The sequence below is a fragment of the Emydura macquarii genome, unplaced genomic scaffold (genome assembly GCF_026122565.2).
Source record: "Emydura macquarii macquarii isolate MOO-44397 ecotype Brisbane River unplaced genomic scaffold, CSIRO-AGI_Emac_v2 contig_1253, whole genome shotgun sequence".
Lineage (NCBI taxonomy): Eukaryota > Metazoa > Chordata > Testudines > Chelidae > Emydura > Emydura macquarii.
The window spans coordinates 76,151,617-76,164,501 of NW_027131390.1; the positions used below are offsets into that span (position 1 = coordinate 76,151,617).

The 12,885-nt window shown below is 35.4% G+C and overlaps 1 protein-coding gene across 3 annotated transcripts in view; it reads right to left on the reverse strand.

Annotated features, from left to right (window-relative positions):
* UBR3 (ubiquitin protein ligase E3 component n-recognin 3) overlaps nucleotides 1–12,885 on the reverse strand; it is a 184,666-nt gene that overhangs the window by 94,126 nt on the left and 77,655 nt on the right. For all 3 annotated transcript variants that reach the window (XM_067549265.1, XM_067549264.1, XM_067549266.1), the window contains exons 21-24: nucleotides 10,366–10,470; nucleotides 7,094–7,267; nucleotides 5,097–5,557; nucleotides 35–123 (exon numbers count right to left, since the gene is read on the reverse strand). In XM_067549265.1, the coding sequence (XP_067405366.1) occupies nucleotides 35–123; nucleotides 5,097–5,557; nucleotides 7,094–7,267; nucleotides 10,366–10,470 (829 nt within the window). The remainder of the gene's footprint in view (nucleotides 1–34; nucleotides 124–5,096; nucleotides 5,558–7,093; nucleotides 7,268–10,365; nucleotides 10,471–12,885) is intronic.

Below are 12,885 nucleotides of genomic sequence, written 5' to 3' on the forward strand. Positions count from 1 at the left end.
AACTACATGCAATAAAATAAGTAATACAACTTACCAACATCCATGGCGGTTTCCATGAAGCTTTTCTGTCTTGAAGCAAATTCAGCTAGCAACTTCTGTTGCCTCTCTCTGGCCTTTTGTCGTCTAGGTGAAAGAGAGATTATAAATTTACTGGAGAAACCAGTATAACAGCAAGAGAAAAGTTTAAAACTTATGTTCTTAGGTTGATCGCACAGCAGTTAGCATTCCACACAATTTCATCTGAGATTCAAGCTTTACCACAGTCCCCTCTTTGCATTCATTTATGAGATGGACAAATGAGGAATCTAATACTCTAGAAGTGATCCTTGATGATAAATAAGGAGTGGCTTTTGTTGGTTGCAGTGGAAGGGATGAAAGCCAGTCAACAGATGATGATCTAATCAGGACATACTAATGTATAAGAAATAAGGACATTACCCTTATATGTTATGTTTGTGACAAATCAGGGAAGAGCAACTCCCAGAAAATGGCAGCAAGCCAGAGGAAAATGGCAGTATCAGTATAAACACACCAAAGTATCTTCCATACCTTTCAGCTACCCTTGAAAATAGTGATTAAAATGTATGAGTCCAGGCAAAAAACAGCAACAAAACTGCCTAATTTGTATGCCACTGCCTGTGGTGAGGGATAAAAGAGGATAAAGCTCCTGGAGTAGGAGGAGGGCACAAACACCAAATTCTTGTGTTAGCTATCCATTTATAAATACGTACAAAATATATTAAAAGATATATAAGAGGATGCTAAGGTGGCATTCAAAAATTAAGAAACATTAGACTTAATGAGTTCCAGAGGGGTAGCCGTGTTAGTCTGTTTTTTAGCAAAACAATGAGAGTCCTGTGGCACCGTAAAGACTAACAAATTTATTTGGGCACAATCTTTCGTGGGCAGAAATCCTTTAGAATTAATGCTGCCCAAACAACCTAGAGACTAATTTTTCCAAAAGTGCTGAACATCCACAGTTTCAACTGACATCAGTTGCAGTTGTGAGTGCTCAGCTCTTCTGAAAATCGTGCCCATGGTGTCTCAAATTGGACTCCCAGAAAATGAGTACCACACAATTAGTGGCCACCTAAGGAATTTTGGTTTAAGTAAGTGTCTTGCCCAGGATCACAAAGAAAGTCCACAGAAGAGCCAGAGGTAGAACCAAATTGTCCTGGGTGTTATTCAACTGCCTTCACCACAAGATCATCAATGATCTTCTTGAAGTCCTGCCTAGTTCAAGTTCAAATGAAATGAAAGAAATATGGTAACTCCATACATTCAGTTCATGTGATTATATTTTCATCACAAAATAAGCATAAATTATTCAGCATAAAACCACAGCCTGGGAAAATACCCAAACTTTGCTCATAAGAAGCCCCAGGACAACATTAGAATCAAGACTGAATTACTTTTTTCAACTAAAGATAATGGCAAGGATTAAAATCACTGGCAAAGCATTGAAAAGCCTCATACAGCAGTTGCTTAAATTGGTAGGAAAAAGTGGTCTTTTGTCTCCAGTGCTGCTTGTTCATTATCTTTCACAGGCCTGATTTCTCCTCATCACACTCATCCCACCCCAAAACACAAATTAATTAGAGCCAATAAACAAATATCTTTGAAATGAGCTTCTACAGCTGTGATATTCACCTTTTTGTCATTCCAGTTTGTTATTTTAAATTAAGTTTGCTTTGGAAATGTTTTGGAAAAGCACTTTACACAGTTTATTTTCTTATTAACAAAGAAACCACACTAATTTATTTTATTTGTTATTTGATTTTAAGATGCATTTTAAAATGTTACAATAAGTATAACAGTAAACTATTAACTGTTTGAGTATTTGAAAGAGTCAGCCACTAGCTCTCTGTGGGCTACTCCCCCCAACATATACTTCCTATTTACTGAGAAAAATGACACATACATGCATTATATGGAAAGATAAAATGTTATGTTTTAAAGGAAACCAAAAGTTACCCTTAAAATTAAATCACAGTGAATTGTAGTGTCTCAATAGGGCATTGGTAATAAAAATCATTTGCACTGGTGAAGTAAAATATAGTTTTAAGAAAGAGCAAAATGTAATTAGTAACTGCTTTTCTTGAGCCAAAATTATTTAACTTAGTCAATCTTCTTATGCATTTTTAGAATTCAAGTATCCCTGCACATGCACACCATTATTTGTCACACTGAAAAGCCACCCGTGTTTAAATTAAACTTTAAACTTTATTATTTTAATGATGCATCAGTAATGTGAGACAACCTCTTATTAGAATTATTGTAGTAATTTTTCCCTGGCATTTTTTCCTCAACTTGTGCTTTGCTTTTACTAAAATAGTCTGACTGTATATAGAGAACCTTAATAAGGAGATAAACAAACTCTGACAGATTCAGTACAGCTCAGTAATTTTCCGTGATGCCCAGGGGCCTAAGATACTGAGCCTGAAAAATATTGCAAGCAGCTCAGGCTCTCCTCTAGCTCTAAGTCTTGGTTTCTATGGTGACAATCGATCATGTGGGAGATGCCAAGTTTGTCTTTGTAGGTTGAGGTAACTAGAAATGGGTCATCATTGAGTGCTCACAGCCTGCTCAATCTTCATTATTACAAAACTAGACTTGAAATACAAAAGTAAATTGAAGCTTAGATTCATGCTGCTCGCATAGTCATCAGATTAGATTCATTTCAATTCTAAACTGTCACAAGATGCCTGTTAGAAATTTTTTTTCAAGTCTTTCCAAACGTCATCGCTGATTCAAGGAGGGGAAAAAATAGTCACTTGGATTACAAAGAACTGCAAATTATCTTTTTTATCATCACATCATCCTTTGGGCTTTATTCAACATAAAAGTATTCAGGACATGTCTGTGCAAATGTCACATCCTTTACAGAGAAAAAGCATGGAATTACCCTTTATTACATGAAAAATACAGTTGTTTCACTGATTCTCTCTTCCTCGCCATGTAAATTGAAGAATCCTCAGTTGCACAACTGAGGCATGAGTATTTCAAAGTGTAGCACTGTGTTTTAAAAGAGACAATCAGCACAACATTTTTTAAAAAGCAAGTTTCACATTCTAAAGTTCCTTGCTTCTTCATTTCATTTAATGATTGAAAAATTTTTAATTTTTATTTAGTAGTGTTTAGTTTATATTTAGTTTTGGTTTTATATTTAGTTGTTATCTTTAGCTATTATGACTCATAAAAACATATGACTGTATTTTAGGTTTATTTTATTTAAAGAAAAATATACTTCCAGTATCATGGTTTTGTATGTGTCAACAGCCTATGGTAATTTTAACAACCCACAGAGACTTCAGTGAGAGATTTGATCATACAGCAGATCATTTATCCTTAATTACCCAAGGTCATACCAGTCTTTTCTGAGAAGACCAGCTTTTTTCTGAACCACTCCAGCTTCAGGTCACTTATATGCCATGCCAGTATAGCTTTTCTTGAAGTGCCTAAAAGCTGTATGTCTTAGAATCCTATAGTTCTTAAGGACTATATGGTACTGAAGGGCAAACTGATCTGCTAGATGATTCAATCTTTCACTGAAGTCTCTCTGGCTTTCTGAAAGCTACTAGAAATGTAACTGTATGAAAGTTACTAGAAATGTAGAAAATTACTGGAAATGTATTTTTCTTCAAATGAAATCAACCACAAATAAATTAATATGTTACATTCTGTGTGTAGTTGTATACACACACATGCAAAAAAAAACCCCAAAAACCCTATTTACTTAATGTTATTGAGGTTACACAGTCAATCATCAAAAGTTCTTAATACAGCCTTAATTCTGCCTGTCTGCTACTGCACTAAGATACTCTTCAATTATATGATCACATACTATTTTTACCACTTAATATTCTTTTAACATAGCTTTTTGCATGTTCTATCCAAGTACTTTTTTTTTTTTTTTTTTTTTTAATAAGGAGAAAAGGAAAAAATAAGTGATGTTATGGGTGACTGTGCCCCATCCAGAAGTTTCAATTCTGTGTGGCACAATGAGTGACATTCTGGAAAGCATTGAATGTTGAGCTATTGTAGTAGCAAGCCACTAGCATGTTCTTCTGAGCCTAACACAAACTGCAAACACACTTTTCGAAGTTTCTCTCTGCCAAATGTGACCAGATTTTCATGGGAAAAACAACAAACACCTCCCTGATCCCAGGACTATCCTCCTCCCAACTTTTAAAGTCATACCGAAAACAGTGGAGATGCTAGTCTTCCTTAAAAACAAAACAAAAAAGTAGGAAAAAAGCATTACACAACCTTTATATTGGAGTTACTTCTCTCCCCCTATAATATACATGCAGGTGTACACAGACACAATATACATGTGACTATGCACTTTATCACAGACATAGGTCATTAAATGTCCACTAATCCATCTCCTCTGATCTTATGCCAACCTTACAAACCCACGATCAGCTTCGAACTGCCTTATTTTAAAATATCTATCTTCCATGGAAATTGTTTCTTCCTTGTCCTTGCTAATGTAGAATTTATTTCCCTTTCCATCCTCTCAAAAGAACAGCTGGCTCAAAGCCTAGGAAGGGAAAAAAAGTCCTCAGATAGCAACAGCTGTTCAAGACATTAAAAGGTCACTGCTTTAAAGTTCTTTATTTTGTAGCCTTAAATGTCTAGAATCTGCATGTCATGGACCAAGAAAGGTTGGGAACCCCTGCTACAAAAGAAGACGTTATGATCTCCAATCCAGAAACCTCACATATAACATGACAAGAGATGACCAGGAATAGTGGAAAGGGTTAAGAAAAGGGAAGACAAGGGTTACAAAAACAAGAGCAAGTGCTAGCTATCATTAGTTATATACACAGCAAGAAACTTTTCTCCAAGAATTTCTTCAAGTAAAGGCTCAATCCTGCAAGGTGCGGATGACACAATACGCATTTAAATCAGGCAGTTGGCAGGACTGGCTGCTGAAGACTAGAGTTATAATTTAAGATTTTAAATTTTTTGGGGGTAAATTATTTGTTGGTTTAGAGATTTACTGCCAAAGAGATAGATCAATTTATCAGCCATACAGGGGTATACACCACCCCCCTCAATGATGCCCCATATTATTTTAAATATATTACCTTTCCTCTTTGTCCAAAGTTTTCTTCTCTGCAGGACTAATCTTTTTTGGTGGTACAGGAGGAGTCACTTTTCTGCATATCTCTTCAATGATACGTTTGTTCAGTCTGCTTTGTACTGCAGCTTTCAGTAAAATTCTTTCTACTGCTGTCATCCCATCACCATGAAAATATTTAGGAATTTCTGGTTGGATTAAAACCTCCATATCATCAAACCATGGAGGATAGTAAGAGTTTTGTTTTCCTGAGAGTTTGTGATGAAGTTTGATTAGCAAGGACAATATGCTTTCTTTGATTTCCAGAATGGCTGTGGTTAGCTGTGGTGTTGCACCAGGTGCTGACCATTTCATTGATGTCTTGGGACGAACTACCTGACTTGCTTCACTACTATTGCGATTGATAATTTCCTGAAATTTCTTTCTACGTTCTGCAACCAAGCTGAACACTTGAGCTGTCCCTGAGTTCTTAAAAAAAGAAAGAGCTATTTATAGTGGTTTAATAAAAAGGAGTATAAGAATCAACAATAAGCAATTTGCAAAACTATAGGAAACATCTTTTCAGCTTCCAGCAGATAGCTGATCGAAAAATGATGAAGCCATTTCTATGCCTTTAATTTCCTCTTCCCAATCAAGTATTAGTTAGTGTTTACCATAATTTAAAAATGTCTATATTCAAAATACACTGCATGTCCAACATGCTTTTATGCATTGGTTATACTCATCCGAATAAAAAGCTAGATATGAAAATTTAAAGTATCTACACCAATATTTATGTTTTTAGTTGAACAGCAAATAAACAACTTTATATTTATATTTAAGACGCTGACCTCAGTGGGAGCTGTTGAGTGACCAAAACTATAGAGAATCAGGCTACTTTTAAAGCACCTAAATGTGGCATTAGGAGCGTAACTTTTGACTCCCATTATTTTAAAAGCTTAGTCCTTATTTTCCAGAAAGACTGAGCACACAGCAGCTGCCAATTATTTAGGTGACTAATTATGGAGTGGGGAGTCTGACTTTAAGCACTTCATTGTTTTAAAATTGTGGTCAATGTTTATTGCAAAATAAAAAATAAAAAAAATGCTGAACTAGCACACAAAAATACCTGCTATATACAGTACATTACACTGCTGTAGCTGTCTTTAAATCTGGGATAAAGTAACTAAGATGTTTTTATGTAAAAACAATGATGACAAAAGAGACAATTATCTATTGGTTATAAATCTTTTATGGTTTCACTTTATAAAAGTTAATTTTGCTTCCACAAAAACAAACCAATTTGCCATTAGTCATTTCAAATACTCTTTCTACATCAGATTAATAGAGTAATATTATTCAGAGTTGAGAAGCTAGATAACATAATATTATTAAATGTTAGTAACATTAGTTTGCCATCTGCAATGGCAAAAACAAAACAAACATAAAAAGGCACACACACAAAGTGAGTTCCAATAGTAGGCTAGCAATAAAATATTTAATACCTTTGATAAATGGGAATTATTTTAAAAACCAAATATCAAATTTAAAGTCAATTCAAGCCTATTAGTCTATTATTTAAGAATAAAAGGTATTTACTCTTAAATACATAGGTACTTGCAAAAAAATAGTCTCAAATTAATGTATTGCACTGGGAGTTATGGTGAGCATAGTTAAAGGCATGTTGCCAGTTAAGGACATTAAAATAAAACTGCACACAAATCTACCTCTCTTTGAAGGCTCTTAGGTCGCCTAGGATTCTAGGTGGGGGGAGGAAAAAAGGCTGGAATTAAAAACTGTCATTTGGAAAAAGATATGATTTGAAATAGCTTCCACACTTTAGGAATAATCCTGCCACAGACCTAATGTAGTGGGGTTGGTGGGGAAAAATACTCCTGAGAAACCTATAAAATCAATCAATATTAAGATAATTTAAATGGTCTTCAAAAAAATCAATACATTAGTTACATCTTTCTAACACACTTACTACAGAAGGCAAAAAACCTAGGATTTCTTTACACTTACTTGGGAAGAAGCTAAGCCATCAGAGCTGGTACCTGCAGGTGGTTCTCTCTTCACTTCTGGAGCAGTCTCTGGTACTCTCACTCGAACATAGTTAATAAAGTGACGCATGTTAGATACCAAGTTACTACCTGGAAACCAACTGTCATGGCAACGTTCATGTCCACCAACAGAATCCTAGAGTAATAGCCATGAAAAACAAATCAATGAAAAAAATCTGTGTCTCAATATTATACACAAAAGATTAGACAGATTGATCTTTTATAGACTTTGATAAATAAATCGCTTTTAGAACTGTACCAAAGCTGATTACCACTGCTGTACTAGAAGGGGACAGTATACTAGAGTATGTACCTTGGTTTAAATGGTACAGATCTTCAAAAATGTTAGTGACAGACTGGTAACTAACTACATTTTTTGTGGTTCTCAGTCCAATATAAAACATTATATTTTGTTCAAATATAAGCATCTATAAGTATATGTAGAGTGCACGCATGAGGAGGAAAGGAATTCTTCAGAGTAGTACAAAATGGTATGAACTAAGGGTAATGGGATATAATTTCTAACTGTGAGCTCTAATATAGGATAAATTAATCTTCTAAAAAGAATAGCAGAAGTCCAGTTGCCTGAGTCATATAAAACGGAACTGGATAAAGCAATGAAAAAAATATAATGTAAGGGAAAATCCTGCACTAGTTAGAGGCATGGACTACTGATCTACCCAGAACAACAGATATTTGAGGCCTATCTATCTAGGTTCTTACATTGGATGGAAAAAGTAATGTGAAATTCAATATCTTTCTTCAAAATAACATATCACTGCCTTCCAATGCTTTTCATTTTGACAAAAAAAATTAATATTCTAGGTCAAATAGTCTTTCATTATGATGCAATTATATATTTTTATCAAATAACATCTCTTTCGCTGGTAGTATAGATATCGTCATCTACAGCACTAATGTTCAGTGACCTCAGTATTTCCAGTGTTGACAGTTACCTAGATAAGGGGAAATGATTTCTCCAATGGCTACTATGATTCCTGTATGAGAAGTTCTCACAAACGCACTAAACTAGATGTTGTTTTCAACACTGTTCTAAATGGATTGTTCAGCTATACAAAAACTGCAAAATTGCTTAAGATTATTGTTGTTCTGGAACTGTAATGCTGTCAAATAAATTTGAAAAATGGTAACTTCCTCCCATCCACCACCATTTTATTTCTGTTTTAAAAACAGTTTTTAAAAAGTACCGTTTCTTTCCTACGTTCTTTCTCCTTTTTCATATGACATTTCTTATTAAACTATCCAAAATATGGCTTCACTTCATTTATCTTGTTTGCAGATTACATTAAATAATGGAAGTACAGTTCTGGGAATAAAATTTGTTTGTTAAATTCATTAACAAAGACACCTAAGATTTTGCTTCCTTTATGTAACATCTGGGACAAAATTCTGCTCTGATATTCATGGATTTTAAAGGCAGAGGGACTATTGTGATTATCTAGTCTGACTACCTGCATAACAAAAGCCATAGAATTACACCTAGTAAACTGCTACATGAAGCCCAATAACTTGTGATTGAACTATAGTCTATCTTTAACACAGACAATCCATCTTGATTTAAAGATTACAAGTAATAGAGAATCCACCACATCCCTTGGTAAGTAGTTTCACCAATAAACGACCCTTAATACTAAAAAAAAGAACTTCATTTCTAGTATGAACTTGTCAAGCTTCAACTTCCAGCCACTGGTAGCTATACAAGCATTTTAAATGGAATACTTTGGTTCTGACTGTTTTTTAAAAGTCCATGGAAAATGGAGATATTACCTTGCCCCGATCCTACATGTTACTTGTTCCATCCACATGGAACCCCACTGAAGTCAATGGGCCCAGGGCAGGCACAGGGACCTGTCTATGTGGAACAACAAGATTGGGGTCTTGGTGAATAGTGGACCCGAATGACTCTCAGCCTATCATTATGATATCCTCCCTATAAAGAATCCTCCTACATCTGAGTTGCTCCATTTTAAAACTACTAAAAATAAGGTATCTTTATTACATGTTTCATTTGTGTAGCCTTCAGTCGGTGACTATGAGTTGGTGTGAAGATTAATATTGTCCAGTTAGACCTACTCTAGCTTCACAGAACATGTAGGAGTTTTTGTTTGTTTTTAGCTAGTAGAATATTATTGATCATCATGATCTCACCGTTTAAGGATATTTTTGGTGCCTACAAATAGACTTGACTTTTTAATGACGAAAAGAGGTTTTTAAAGCCTTATTAAAAGTTTGACCTGGTGGTTGTGACAAAATTTGCAGACCTGTTGTGAATTAATTTGATAATTTTTGCATTTTTTTATATTTTCTATACTTTCTGTAATATGTAAGAATACTAAAAGTGAGAAGACAAAAATGCTTGCCTGTTGTCAACTTGATATATTGGTTAAGAGATACTTGAAAGCTATTCTTTTTTTTTAAGTGAGCTTTATAGTCAGTTCATTTCTATAACCATCTTCAAGCAGTAACTTACGAAATATCAAGCAAAGCCACCTGCACCACTCATGTTATGGACACAGAAGTACATTAGCATTAAACTGACTGTTCCAGCATATGCGCTACAAGATTTTAATTTAATTTTCTGAACTGTATGCTACTTCAAAACATACATATTAATTTAAAACAAAAATTAAGCAAAACACTCATGAAGTAACTTTATTAACTAGCTATTATTTATTTTCTCAAGAAAATTTTCCCAGGAAATATCCCAAATCTTAAGGAAGAGTCTTGAAATCCAAAAAACCACTGGACCAAGAGCCCCATGTTGTAAACCTGACCTCATGTAGGTAAACCCCATTGAAACTGCATATAAGTATGGACTGCATGATCAGGTGCCAAGTCTTTAGGTTAGACTACTAAAATGATATTGTTTTATGAAAACCTTTTATGAGGAAGCAGGAGAGGACAAATTCCAACACCAACTAATTTCAGCAATTTGACAATGTTCAATCACAGTCACATCAACAAATAGTAAAGCCACTTAACTGCCTGTCTTGCTGTAACCTGAGACAGAAATATTAAGTAGCGTAGAATTGATCCCTGGTTATATGAGAAAATGCATTAATTCCATACCCTAATCAAAATTTTAAATGGTCATTATTAAATTTGGTTTTAAATTATGCCTATAGCTTCTTAATTTTATTTTTAAAGAAGATAATACATAAATAATAATTTCCTTATTAAAAAGAGAAAAAAAAGAATGACATTAACACTTACTTCTTCATCTGATTCCTGATCTGGTGAATCTTCTAGTCCCAATTCAATCAAATATAAAACCATGCAAAGGACATGTTCTGACAAATTTTGATGATCCATCAATATCTAGGGGGGAAAAATTATATTTGCAATTCACAAGATGATCATCACAGCGTTTTGAGACCCTCATATGAAAAGTGCACAGACAGCTGCCAAAGAAACTGAGGGAAGAGTCTGTAACCTAAACTAAAGGTAAAGAAAGTAAAAATTATTTTCTTTTGATGGGGGCAGATAAGGGGTTCATATAAGATTGTCTGCACCAGAACATGAGCCTTTCCCACTTACAGCTGAATGCTCTTCCAAGCAGGCCCCTTCAGAGAAGGTCGATGAATTTGAAACACCTGCTTGAAAATGCCAAACCTTTTTCTATGCATTCTCTCAGGAGCCATGCCTATCTATTGAGAGAGAAATCCTGAATGGGAATGTAGAAAAAAGAGGAGTTACACAGAGCCAATATGCCATAGCAGCACTTCCTTTACCCAATTCTTTCATTCAGAATTTAAGCTTTGATTTTAAATATAATTTTCTTGCTCTTAACGATTGTGAAGGAAGACTGCCAACCTGAACTGATTTAGTGCTGTCCTACTGCATCTACAAGGAATCACAGTCTGAAATAATAGCTCAAAGATATGTCAACTGTCCTATTTATTCATCTTACTGGAACGTTTACTCTGAAGCACCACAACAATTTAAATGCCACTCTTTTCCTCAAGAGAAAACTCCCCTGCATGGTTTGCAGGCTCCAACCCAGTATCCATCTCCCAGTTTGCCTACCTCCTGGAGACTATAAAAACAAAAGATTTGGGGTCTCCAAGCAGGTATCTCAAGTCCTCCTAACTTTCCTGAAGGAGTTTGCTGGAAGGACATCCAACTGTAAATAGAGAATGACATTTTTTTTCTTTTTTTCCTTCCTACAGCCTAGAAACTCTCTCCAACAGAAGCCTATGAAGACTAACACAATCCTCAAGTTTAAAAAGAAAAGGGGGCAAGGAGAAAAAAAAAGAAAATGAGAACGAAAACCTCAGAAATGCATAGTACCTGGCTCCTACCCTATCCTTCAGTACTCAGAGACAGAACTCTACCAGCTGCATCCTTTCCCACAGCTTAGTACAAATAAAGTACCACAGACAGGCAGTTATTCTGCTCCCATTCAAATACATTTTCTTCCTACTACCATCCACCCAACCAAAATCCCAGTGCTAGTAAGAAAAAACAAAAACATCGGAAATGCAAGGTTACACCAAAAAATCACCAGATGCCTTTGTCATCATGCTCACCTTATAGCAATGAGATGAGAACAACTCATGCAGTTGTTAATTGAGATCATGTATTCATAATACTGAGAGTTAGAACATTGGTCAACAAGCCATAGTCAATCACAATGTTAGACGATGAGAACCCCACTTCGGTTTCATTTTAATAAGACATGGTTAACATGACATTACTGGCTCACTTTGTCCCTCCCTATTATTCATTTGCCATACCCTTTGAATGCATAAAATGAGGATAAAGGAGCAACTCTACTTGCAGCCAGTCCTCACATGCAGAAAAGGCTCCTCTAGAAAAACAAAATGTCCTATCCGCTGTTAATGATGAGTCTTGTACACGTCATTTCCACACAAGCACACAACTGGTCACACAACAGACTGGTTCCTTTGTCTACACATCACTACCTCCTCTGAGCGGTCAGTTGCTGAATACACAGGGAGTAACAGTATCAAAAATGACTTTTCCTCCATCTACCATTAGCCAGAAGACTGAGCCCGATGTTGTCAGACACAGACATGGCAAACTGATCCAAAGTTTTGTGAGCTCCAGGTTGAGACTATTAAAACCCAGTATGCCTAGGCATGAGCAGTCCAATATTAAAATATTGCTTCTACTGATCCACAATTCAATGGCTCACATCCTCACCCACACTGTCCACCAAAAACATATTATCCTGGTGCTCCATTTACTATACTGGCTCCCCACAGAACTTGAACTTGAAAAGCAAGGTCTCTTTGAAGCACAGACTTGTTTTCCAAATCAGCTCCCAGATTTGTTTTGACTTTTGGGCTCTTACTTAAAAACTTCTCCTAAGGTACATAAGCATTCAAAATGAGTTGGTGGTGAGAAGTGGAGAGAGAATGACTCCTGAAGATCAAGTGTTTGTCTCTGGAATGCACCAACTAGCATAAAGTTATCAGACAAATATGAAGAATTCCAACAAATGCACTTTATGTACATTTCTTCAGCGAGAGATGATGACTTTTTTCTTAAGTTATATTCATGTGCATATTTTGTTTTAATGGAAAAGCCAAACATATTTCCCTGTTTCTCACCCTTTCTTTCCAGACAAACATTATGGGTACATAAGGACTATCACCAGATAAAACTGTCTTACATTCTAAGTCAAAATATCAGGTAAGCCTGGAAAAATGGTACGTCTGTTTGGGCATGACCTTCAGCTTCAGGCACAAGTCAGATAACTTTTACATC